The sequence below is a fragment of the Mesocricetus auratus genome, unplaced genomic scaffold, assembly GCF_017639785.1.
Source record: "Mesocricetus auratus isolate SY011 unplaced genomic scaffold, BCM_Maur_2.0 Super-Scaffold_100009, whole genome shotgun sequence".
Classification (NCBI taxonomy): Eukaryota; Metazoa; Chordata; class Mammalia; order Rodentia; family Cricetidae; genus Mesocricetus; species Mesocricetus auratus.
Window position 1 is genome coordinate 81,574,215 of NW_024429193.1, and position 12,936 is coordinate 81,587,150.

Here is a 12,936-nt window from a genome sequence, read left to right on the forward strand (position 1 = left end):
CAGTATGTAAAAAAACAGCTTATGTGCCATGTATGGCAGACAATGGAAGAAACTTAGGAGAGGTTCTGATATCATGTTCAGTGGTTCTATGACTCTTCTCAGGTCATTTGAAGACCTGTGATGTAAGATATCAGCTCCAACCTTTGATTTATCACAGCAAAAAATGCTAAGTGTTGATCCTTGCAAACATTTTATAATCTATATTGTTCAAATGCCTTTAAAGTTCATAAAATGAATTAAAATTCTTAAAAACATATCCAAATATTGAAATAAAAACAGACTCTTAAAATAGGAAAGTCAACTTCAAAAAGTGATTATATGTTGCTTCATAATTTCCTAATATCTAGACATCAAAGGGTACATGAAAAATATGGTTATTAATTAACTTGGCATGGCAGAGGGGTATATTTATGTAAACTACTTTCAGGGGTAAGGCTTTGGCAATTTAATGTTGAACAGAAGAACATTAAATGTTGATAAGCCTATGAAACTGCAATAAAACTTTATGAGTAGTCAATATATACCTGAGCAATTTTCTCTGATCATTACTTTAACAGCCTTGTCCTACTCCAACACAACACAGCAAATAGAACAGGCTATGAGCTAAGGTAAGTCTCCAGGTCCCACTATGTCTATATGCTCATGTTTTAAAGCAAATACACTTTTTATTTAATTGTGTTAGAAATATTTCTACTTGCACATTTTTAATAGTCAGTTAGTAGATGTATCATTCTAAGTAGATGAACAATTCAAATTTTATAAGATATAAGCATTTTTTCTAGCTTGTCATATGTTTTTGTTTAAATATAGGTGGAATCTTGGTATTGTTTAAATATTTTTAAAACAGAAAATGGATTAGATCATAAAAATATTATAAAGCTTCAAGTATTGTGAATGTATTTTTAAAATAATATCTGCATATGCAGAATATATTCTGTATTTATTACATATTTAATTATTGCTAACAGAACTATAAAATAACATTAATCAAACTGCTATCTAATAAGGTGTCATTCTTGTAAAATTGGTTATTAGTTATAACTTATGAAGTTTTGCTCAAAATTGGCATGATCTAAAAATTGTTGTAAATTTTACTCACAAAGTTGATAATTTTAGGCCTTATTTTTTGAATACTTACATTTAATGTGATTTTTGTATATGTTTTCTATATGAAGGAAGGTTGGTGTCATGATGCTACACATTTTCACTTCTTTTTTGTTGTATTATATTAGACTTTTAAAAATATATCTCCTCAACTTTTTTAAGATTACAATGTAATTCCATTACATCTCTCTGGCCTTTCCTCTGACCAAAGAAAACTCTTCCCTTTACTCTCTTTCAAATTCATCGTTTCTTTGTTTTCCATTTTTGTTACATATACAATTGCCCACAAGTCTGCTGCCTTAGAAATTAATCTGCACATATTTGTAATTAATTTTGTGGCTTGCTGAAAAAATTACATTTAAGCACAAATTCTTTTCTTTCTTCAGATGGCAAAGAAGAAATTCAGTGGATTAGAAATCTCTCTGATTGTCCTCTTTATCATAGTAACAATAATAGCTATTGCTCTAGTTGTTGTTTTAGCAACAAAGGTACCTGCTGTGGAAGGTAAGCAATAGTATCTATTTTATGCAGTAGAGTGAAGTTATGGGAAAGTAACAGTAGCTGTGTATTACAAACTAGAGCATCTATGTGCGTTTCTGGACATGCAGCAATTCTAAGGAGGTGTGGTGGTTACTGCACCAGTTTGTTCTTCTATTCACGACCCACTGGCCACACCTATACCATTGGCCTCTAGTGCTGTGTGCAATGTTGAGCCTTGGAAGTGCTTTGAGTTCTGTTCTTACAGCACGGAATATGCAGAAAAGCTGCTGGTACAGTTCATCTGTGAGATCCTCACCCGTCAGAAAGGAACGGCTCAGTCTGCTTTCCTTCCTTATGCCTTGGTAGGCAAGGGGCAGGCATTGCAAAATTGCCAAGCCTGGGGTGGTGCACAACTTTAATCCCAGAAATCTGGAGGCAGAGACAGGTGTATCCCTGTGAATTCAAGGCAAGGATGGTCTACCCAACATGCTTCAGGAGAGCTAGGATTTGCATAGTGGGACCCTGTTTCAAAAAGAAAAAAACAAACAAAAAAAGATGTGACACAAGCCACCAATAAGGCCTCTGGCTAGGGCATAAAGAGTTAAGTGCTGGATATGAAGCAACACGAACAGGTGCTCGGCCTTTGGAGCAAGGGTTGGGAGAAAAAAGAAAAAGTGAAACAGCCTTGTGAACATGTGCATTGAACAAATTTCCAGTCTTTTCCTTGCCGTATTCTGTTGTTTTATGGATGGTTTTGTGTAAGAAGGAAACAAAAATAGTCTCAGGGAGGAGGCCCCAGAAATCACCGGGGCCTTGGGTAGTAGATCAGTGTTTACCATGGTTTATGAATGATGTTTGGGAGCCCATTCCACATAGAGGAATGCCTGGACACATGGGGGATGGCCTAGGTCCTGCCCTGGATGAAATGACAGACTTTAGAGATCCCCCCAAGGAGGGCCTCACCCTCCCTAGGGAATGATGTGGGGATTGGGTGGGGCCTTGGGGGGCTGGTGGAGAGACAAGGGAGGAGAGGTGGGAGAAGGAGCTAGGACTGACATATGAAGCATTTATGTTTCTAATTTAAATAAAAACATTACAAAAAACAGGAAAAAATAAAATGAAGTTATGTCCCGCCAAATAAACCTCCCAAAACTCTATTGGTGCCTGAGAGGCCAATGTAATGAACCAACTTTCACAAGTTGCAAGTTACCCTATTGCTTTTATAACCATGTAACAGCACCAAAGCAATACTGTGACTCAATCAATGAACAAATAAATGCGATCAAAATAGTTTTTAAAGAATTTATCAAAAGTCACATGAAATATCAAGAACTCAGTATAAGTTCCAAAACTGCTAGAGCATTTTCTGACCGCTGGAGTCTGATATTTCCAAAGGAAACCTCTATAATTAACGAATCTGGGCACTTTGACATTAGTGGGTTTCCCAGAATAAATTATTTAAGAAGTAGAAATGAAGTAAAGGGGCAAATCATTCAACAGGTGGAATAACTTGCCAGCGGGATCTCTTTCGATGCCCGGCTCATCCCTCAGTTTGGAGGATGCCTAGATTATTCCTTAAGGTTTTCAGAAATCTGAACAGTACATGGATGGCATAGGCAACATTGTCTTTGTCTTGCTATGGCTGATGGAATACAGAGTCCATGACAAAGTACAAAATACGTGACATAAGACTTCCTGTTTCTAATGAACTTTTCCTATTCTAATCAGAGTTGCTGCATATTGACAATAATATGCAATTGTCTCTCTTCCACTATCATTTTCTATTAAGCAAGTAAGAACAGAAATGGATGCTGTACATAATACCTGAGTCAAACACTAGTGACAGATCCTACATCAGTGATTATCATACCTTCTCCCTATTGTTGACATATCTATAAAGGCAATATTCATCTCTAGTAGAAATTAGACTATACATATGAATTTGAAATATTATTTAAACTTTCTGTTTTACTGTCCAAGGCTTGAATTTTTAGGTCTTCTAGAATCAGAAATTGATTTCATTTTAATTACACATAAAATGAACCTACTTGGTGAACAAAGTATTAAATTCTTGAAAATATGCAAAAATAACTTTTAATATTTCCTTCTTCCAGAAATTCAAAGTTCTAGTCCTGGAAAGTGTCCCACTGAGCCAGATGATCCTATCAATGAGAGGATAAACTGCATCCCAGAAGAAACTCCAACACAGGTCTGCTAAGAAAGCTCTGGATGACTTTTAGAATATATACGTCATTACATAAAGATAATTGCTCAATATAACTACATATTATAAACCTTACTCATGTCCCCATTATTTCTCTGGATATACACATAACAGAATTGATGTTATAGAACCTGCTTTTGACTCCTTTGTCTTTTCAAATTAGAGATTAATAACCATTCATACTTCCTAAACTATTATTGATATTGATATTATAAACTTTTATGAAATTTTCATTGCTATTCCCACTTCTTAATACATAATCTGTGATAGCACAGGGCTCTTTAGTAACACTTGAACATAGTTTAAATCACATTATTTGTAGTGGCAGCATTAAGAAGAATTTCTAGAAAATTAAATACAACTAATTTTTCAATATATTTGTATTTCATTGTATTACAATTAGTAGAGAAGGTGTTTGGATTCATGTAGCCATATATTGACTCAGACTTTTTAATTTAAAATCTGGTGTAATTAAATGTCAGTAAGCACATGCCTTTTATGTCCATATTTGACAAATTCTATGAATACCGATTGAATCTTAATTCAATATTCCTCATCAGACTTTTTATGCATTATAATTCACACAGGATTTTCTTATTAATTTATGAGAAACTATACAAATAAATGGAGCATTCATTATAATAGTAAATTTAGTAATAACTCCTATTACTCATTGATGAAGCACTGAAATAGATCAGTTATTGCTGTTACAGATGGAGGAAAGCTGATACTCTGACTACAATTCTTTTCAAGAAATGATGGAAGATTATCACTGAATCTTTTTAGGAAGAATATAAAGAACATATAAAAACACAGTGATTTAACTTTGATGCCATCTGAAAACATTAAGTTCCCCAAAAATATTTCCATGTGCTTATCAATAAATTAATAGCAATAATCTTAGTTATCCACATAAGCTCATGAAGTAAGCAAACTCTACTTGAGCATATATATCTGCATTTGTCATTCAAGAACACAATATGAGTTTATTGATGTGTTTCATGTCTGTGATTCCAGCTACCGGAGAAGCTAAGGTGAGATGATCATAAGTCTAAGGCTAGCCTGAGCAAATTCACCAAGAGTGCAAGTCCAATGCACCTCAGCTTGTAGAGTGCTCACAAAGTTTTGTAAGGTCTGAGATGGATTCAAGGAACAGAAAATGAAGTCACGGTAGAAGGAGACAGCAACAGAAAGGGAATTTTTTCACATTTAGATAAAAAGAAAAAACACCCAGAAATATTAAACTTGTTCATAATAGTATAAATGAAAATCTGTTGTTAAATGAACTATCACGCAAAGAATAGTTTAGACATAACTGCAAATTCAGAATTTATCAAGGCTAAGCGAATGTATCAGAAGAATTCTTCAAGTGTGTACAAGTTGTGAACAACAAAGTAGCCATTTTTCCTAATGTGTAGTGAGGCCTCAGAAATTATTCTAAAGAATATGGGCTTATCTATATAGCCCCACCCCACGTTTCTCTTCCAACAGAATCCATCCCTCCACCTCGTTCACATGGATGCAGTATTGATTTAATTAGTATTACACATAAAATGTAATTGAATAAACACAACATTTAGAATCCATTTAGAGTTGTTGGTTTATGTTTCCAGAGCCGACTGCTTGTTATTGGATAACCAATGGGGGACCTTATCCTTTAGGGATGCTGGCTCTCTTTCTAACCCTGACCCTGACCCTAACCCTAACCCTAACCCTTACCCTAACCCTAACCTTAACCCTAACCTTAATCTCTTAATCTAGGAGTGGGACCTTGTGAGATTTCCCCATCTTCAATGTCATACCCACTACTTACATTATTGTGAAGCTCTCATGTGGATAACTATATTGTTCATATTTCATGGGTTCATCTTCCCTGTTATATTTAGTAGACATGTGCTACAACAAAGACCCTGTTCTTCTTGAGCCTTAGGTAGAGAGGGTGCGGCTGTACATACATCAGTTGGAGCTAGGCAACACACCATTATTTGGTCTCTATTTTGACAAATGTTTCTTTCCTATAATGGTCTCTGTCTGCTAAACAAGGACTCTTCATACATCAGGAGTTAAGCATCTGCTTCTCTGAGTGTATCTAAGATGACTTGCTACTCTTATTGTAGATAGTGCTTTTTGCCACCCTCACAGAACATTTCTTAAGGATGCACACCAGAAGGAAAACACTTATTTTATATGAGCTTCAATAAGCTTGAATGAGACTTAGCCTCTATTCTTCCTGAGGACTCTTTTGCCAAATAAAGTAATATGGGACGAGGAGGAAAGGCCTTCCTACAACTCTTTAATTTCAGAGAATAATTTTATTTATACCACTGACACAACTTAGTATTACATATATAAAATAGAATTCTGATTATAGTAGATACATGTAGTCATGCCACACAAATAAAAATTGAGAAATTTGTGCAATGTTATTTATGGGAGTTTATTGATATTATGACTACTAATAGAATTTTAATGTTTCTTAATCTTCTGTCTTTCAATAAAATCAGAAAGAACCCTGAAATTAGAGAAGTAAATAAAAGAATTAAAAGTTTCAAATAAGAGAAAGAGCAGCTAAACAAACGAAAAATTAAATTCCACAAATGAAAAATTAAATAAATTTAGTTTAAATTCATGTTATTTTCAAACTAATACTATCATATATGTTTGTCATGAGTACATTATGCCTGCTAAGTATTTATGTCAATCCGAAGAGTCCCAAAACAGAATCATACTTTTTATTTATTTTTTGTTTTTTCAAGACAGGGTTTCTCTGTATTGTTTTGGAGACTGTTGTGGAGCTCACGCTGTAGACCAGGCTGGCCTCGAACTCACAGAGATTCCCTTGCCTCTGTCTCCCGAGTGCTGGGATTATAGGCATGCACCACCAACACCCGGCTGAACAGAATCTTATTTAGCAGAAGGGTTTTTTGAATATTTGTTTCAACATACATGACTTTGTATGGCGAATCTATGCAGAGTGATGGACAGAATAAAATTGAATGAACATTAGTGCAAGGGATGGCAGCTCTTCCAAGAGACCCTGTAAATCATGGTAAAAGGAGGATTCTCCTCCATGCCCCCAGAGTCAGGATGTCCAACCAGCAGTGCCCTGAGAGAAAATTTATACATTTTCTTTGCTTTAACCCACCTTTTATCTCATGGTTTTTATGGCAGCCAAAGGAAACTGCTAATAGAGTATATTATGATAAATTTGTTATAATTTCACTCTACTGACTTTTTAGCTTATCAAAATGTACTAACTATGTCCTTGGTTTTTGTTTTATAAACACAACTTCACAAGTTTTCAGATTACAACATCTATAACTGGTTCTACTTTTGTGTTTTAACTAAGTTAAAACAAAACATCTTAGAAAGACTGATATAATGCCCATTGTTCTAATTATTTTACAGTATATCTTTGTATTTTGGGGAATCTTTTGATAGGCTACTTAATTAGAGACGAAATTGTCCAAAAAAGGCTTTACACGCTTGAAGTATTGAGAGGTGTCAACTGATCTTTTTGCATTCTGGTGTGTAATGTATATATGTGCATGTTTCCGTACATGAAGTCCTTTTAAAGTGTTGTAAAAATAAAGAAAAAATGTGTAATTTCAGATGACTAATACACACAACTTGAAACACTTTTCACAAAAACAGCTATAAAAGTATTGTACCAGTATTCAAATTGCAAAACTGTGTCATAATTGAGAAATTTATTATATGGATATTCCATTAGGCATCACCATGCTATTCAACATTTTGAGTATGCATGCATTGAAGGCTTTTTCTACTTTGTTTGATTTTTTTCATGTAGTTGATACAATAACTGTAAGCCAACATTTTGAAATGTTTATGAAATTACAGTAATTTGTTGTGACTGTTTAAATAACCCAACTGCTGTGAAGTTTAGCTAATAATTGGTTGAAAACTTGCTATAAAACATTGGGCTGAGACTATGATAAAGTGGTGGAGTAGTTATCTAGCATGGACAGGGTCTTCCTTTTAGACCCCAGTCACTGCTATAAGTTATACAGGCTTAAATTTAATCTAGAGTTTCTTTGATATAACTTGACCTGCCTTTGATGTTTAATGAACACAACATAAGAATTCAAATTCATCTTCGTTAGTATCTTAAAGGAAAAAAATGTAACTATTGAGAGGGAAAAATATTTTAAAATGTGCATGCTTAGAGTGATAACAGTTAAATAAAATAGATACTAGTACGTCTGATTCCAGTGCCAATTATGTTATTCATTAAAAATATTTACCAGGAAAAATGTGAAGAGCGTGGCTGTTGCTGGCGCCCATGGAACAACTCGATCATTCCTTGGTGCTTCTTTGTAAATAACCATGGCTATAATGCTGAGGCAGTAACTCCAAAAGATACTGGTAAGGAGAGTTGCTGTAACAATAGTTCAGTATATGTTCTAAGTGTAGAGTCTATTTTAAGGTTTTCTTTGAAATTAGTATCTTTGATAGAATCCCATAAGTACATACAGCAAAATTTTTAAATACTATGTTGACGCACTTTTCATGGTTTCATCATGCAATATAAATATAAAAAGAAACAGTCATTTGTGATATCACAAGAAAATTATTAATATAAAATGAATTCTTAGTAATTGTTAGTATTCAAAATTTATCTTAATTTTATGTGCTTCTTTCCTGTCTTTGTTTAAGGACTTGAAGCCAAATTGAACAGGATCCCTTCTCCTACTCTATTTGGAGAAGACATTAATAGTGTCCTCCTCACAACTCAGAGTCAAACCCCAAATCGTTTGCGGTTCAAGGTTGGACTTTTACCATTTCTAAAGATTAACTTTTGTTTATTTTCTGTGTGCAAATTTTTGTCGGCCTGTCTGTCTCCTCTCTCTCTCTCTCTCTTTCTCTCTCTCTGTGTGTGTGTGTGTGTGTGTGTGTGTGTGTGTGTGTGTGTGTGTGTGTGATGAGAGCAGTACCCATAGATGCCAGAAGAGGCTGATGGACTTCATGTAAATGAAATTATACATGGTTATGAGATCCCATGTTTATGCTGAGAACTGAATCCAAGTTTTCTGTAAGAGCTGCAATAGATAATATAGAGTCATCTCTCTAGTCTTTGGTTTTTAATATTTCTAAGAAATAATTTGTCATAAATTATATTTGATGATCACACTCTTTTTCCTTCCACGTGTTGTCCATCATGAGAAATATTTATCCAAAAAGTTACATACTGTATTTAAAATACTTAAGTTATTGTCTTCAGAAGAACTGGTGTCCAATAACTGTTTGTATTAAAGATGTGTAACTTTTGTATCTATAGGAGTGTGATTTAAAATATTTATACCATTTGTTTATTTTGTGTGTATAAATGCATTGCCTCTGTGAATGTTTTAGCAACATGGGTAGGTCCAATGCCTACTGAAGCCAAAAACAGGTATCAGAACCTGTAAATTGTGTTACAGATATCTGTTAACCACCATGTGGTTCAGAGAAATTGAACCTAGGTCCTCCCTCTGCAAGGTCAATGATTGTTCTTAACCACCCAGAGATCTCTCCAGGATGTTAATATAAAACTTGATTTGATAAAAGTTAATAATATTCTATAAATACAATGGATGAAACATCATTCTTGAGATTAAAGTAAGGCTGCTGGCCTGTAGATCAGGTTTAGTTGTGCACATCTGTACACACATACACATATAATTTGGAGAAGAAAATAATGATTTTACAAATATTTAGGAATACATTAAAAAGTAAATGACTTAAATTATATATTCATTAAGTCAGTTTTCCACTGCTAAGAATAGAACCCACGTGAACGAATATGCTGAAAATGTAGTGTATTACCACAATACATGACAAAAAAACACCATTTAAAATTATTTTATTGTGTGTTTTTTGAGACAAAGTTTCTCTGTTAAGCAGTCATGGTTGTTCTGAAACTCACTTTATAGACCAGGCTGCAATTGAGAGATGTGCCTGCCTCTGCCTACTGAGTGCTGTGATTAAAGGAAATGTGCCACAATGTCCATCAAATTTTAAAACTTTTTATTCACCATTGCAAATAACTAGAATAAAACTAGCTGTCAAACAACAGATAAAGAGATAATTTTATATATGTATATGTATATGTGTGAGTGTGTTTTATGTTATTCCATTCTAGAGAAAATGTAATCACAAAATTTAAAAGAATGATGGGTGGAGGAGATACTGAATAGAGGTAATAAGCAGGAGTTATGAAGGAGGACATAGGCTTTTTTTCTAGTTTAATCCTGTAAAGATGGTGAATAAATGCATAGAAAATATTCTGTACTGCAAATACAACATGAAGCTCCACAATGTTCATCTTAATGTCTATCTAGAGACTCTTTGGGATGTATCTACTTTGGGTGTGGTAAATTTCAGTGTGTTCTTTTTCATTTATAAGTTTTTAGTAATGTATTTAATATAAAAATTAAAATATTCAGTAGACATGGGGATATCTATAAAAATAGATACTTTAGCACTTATAATAATAAACTTAAAAGACTGGTTTTAAATGATACTTAGTGGAAACATCCTTCTTATATTATCAATAAATATATTTACTCAACCATAGAGAAAACATGCTAACCAACTAAATATTATTATTACTTAAGAATTTGTATTGTTTATCCTTGCATAATCACTAAATTGTTAACTTTATATTGTGGCATTAGTAGAGATCTTATAAATTTATATATATTTCACAGATTGTATTTACTGTTCATGTATTAAAATCTTTTCAGATTACAGATCCAAATAATAAAAGATATGAAGTGCCACATCAGTTTGTAAAGGACGTTGCTGGGATCCCAGCAGCTAATGCACTTTATGATGTGCAGGTCACAGAGAAACCTTTCAGCATCAAAGTGATCAGGAAAAGCAACAACAGAGTCCTGTAAGTGATGCTTTCATTTTACATTTATATCAATCCAAATTGGTGGCCGATCTTATTCTCTTGCCAGAGGGTAAGAATATCTTAATGTCAGTTCCAGTTCACAAAAAGTATCCCGAAAAGTGTAAGTAAAGATCTACAAGTGTTATGGTGAAGAAATAATTTTGATTCCCATTAAAGAAATACAGCAAAATAGAAATTTGAAAGCATCAATTAATCCTAACCAAAGGCAGAGGTGGTGGAAAGTGCTGCTAAGGTTTCCCATCATTAGTATTAGTCACGTGGAGAAATAGCTGCTATATTCACTATCTTCATCGCTGCTTCTTTTCTGAAAGAACATTTTGAATTTAACTGTTTCTGTTTGGCAAGATATGAATTTCCATGGGAATGTCAAAAAATCATTTGCACATACAGATCAAGCTGAATACTTTCATTTATAATGCACTGTCTGGGGCAAGGAGTAATTGCTACAAAAAATTCAGTAGCTTCCTGTAACAATTTCAGCCTTCATACAGGGAGCATTGCATACACACACACACACACACACACACACACACACACACACACACACAATGTACATAGATTTTAAAGACGGTAAACAGGGGCATATGGTATATAGGAATGTTTTGGGGAGGAAGGAGCAATGATGTAGTAATTATAATATCAAAAGTAATTGTTTTAAAAATGAGAAAATTTGTAATCGAGAAAAGTGAAGATATAGGCTCTTATGTTAACATGGAACATTGTTGAAAATCCAATCTCGTACATTGTCTTTAATTAAATAGATTTGGCCATTTTTATAATTTGCTTTGTGTTATTTCCTAAAGTGTACTTAATTCTGAGCAGAGTAGTCTAGCGCAGAAAATTAAATACTTCACTGAATCAATTACATGTGAACTCTAGACAATTCTAACCATAAGAATTGAGTAACACAATGCTTATCTTGCTTCTGGGTAGTGGAAGATAGGAGACTTTTGCTAATGAGTTGGTCATGAAGAATATATCTTCAAGATTTTTGCATGACATATTTATTGATAGCTGAATTGCAGAGTATAGTTATGGTCTTTGAAAATATGACTTTATTTATTTATCTATTATTAATTTATGTTTAAGTTACATCTGTGTAACACAGGTGATAGTTGTAGTTATATTCTGCATCTGTGAGGGGAACTAGGAGGTAGTAAGCCTGTGGAAAACTGTATAGATGAAAATGAAGTTATGTGGATGCTAAAACCAAGTTCTATTTATGGAACAACTTGTACTTTTTTCAATTACAACTTCAGCTGATGATTGACATTTTGGATATCAAATATCCTTGATGATGTCTCCATTTAACTAACACAAAGGACTATGTCAAATCTACAAAAAAAGTTTTCTTTTTCTTTTTATGATTAAGGTTTGACACGAGTATTGGTCCACTGGTGTATTCCAACCAATATTTGCAGATTTCAACAAAACTTCCAAGTGAATACATTTATGGCTTTGGGGAACACATTCATAAGAGATTTCGTCATGACTTATACTGGAAAACATGGCCAATCTTTACTCGGGATGAACTTCCTGGTGATGTACGATATTATCTTGGCTTTATACATTATATGATTACTCTGGAGAAGTTGATATATTCATGCCATTTCTCAATATTTTTATGATATTGTTGATTAAACTATTTATATAACAGAAATACTTATCTTAGAATTATACTGGTTTTCAACTTGCTTTAAAATTGTATTTGGAAAGGTAATTACCAATTTCACTATAGCATTTTCAAACATTTTTTGTTTGTTTGATCCTCCACCACCTCTTTGGAAACCTCTCATCTTCCTGTTTCCAAACTTGTACCCCCACCCCTTGCAGCGTTTTTACTTTTTTATCTCAGGTTTTCTGTTACTCCTCCCCTTTCTCAACATCTATTTCTCATGATGTTCATTTTCTGTTTACATGATGAGTAACAGGAAGAGGGAAAGAGAAAAAAATGAGAGGATCTGTGTTTAAAGTCAGTACTTAAATCTGAGAAAGAACATATGAACATGTGGCATTTGTCTTTCTGAGTCCAGATTACTTAGTTTATAGTATTATCCAGCTCCACTCATTTTCCTCAAAACTTCATTGTTTTTAAAAACAAATAATATTTTCATATGTAGAGTTAACACATTTTTTGTCATTCATTCATTAGTTGATGGACATCTGTTCTGGTCCATTTTCTTGCTAATGTTAATAGCATAGCTGTAAA

General features: G+C 33.6%; 1 protein-coding gene across 1 annotated transcript in view; it reads left to right on the forward strand.

Annotated features, from left to right (window-relative positions):
• Nucleotides 1-467: 467 nt before the first annotated feature.
• The window catches only part of Si (sucrase-isomaltase), a 79,125-nt gene continuing 66,656 nt past the window's right edge, over nt 468-12,936 (forward strand). The window contains exons 1-7 of the mRNA XM_005076128.2: nt 468-608; nt 1,491-1,608; nt 3,699-3,793; nt 8,077-8,194; nt 8,486-8,595; nt 10,555-10,706; nt 12,100-12,271. Coding sequence (XP_005076185.1) covers nt 1,491-1,608; nt 3,699-3,793; nt 8,077-8,194; nt 8,486-8,595; nt 10,555-10,706; nt 12,100-12,271 — 765 coding nt within the window. The 5' untranslated portion in view covers nt 468-608. The remainder of the gene's footprint in view (nt 609-1,490; nt 1,609-3,698; nt 3,794-8,076; nt 8,195-8,485; nt 8,596-10,554; nt 10,707-12,099; nt 12,272-12,936) is intronic.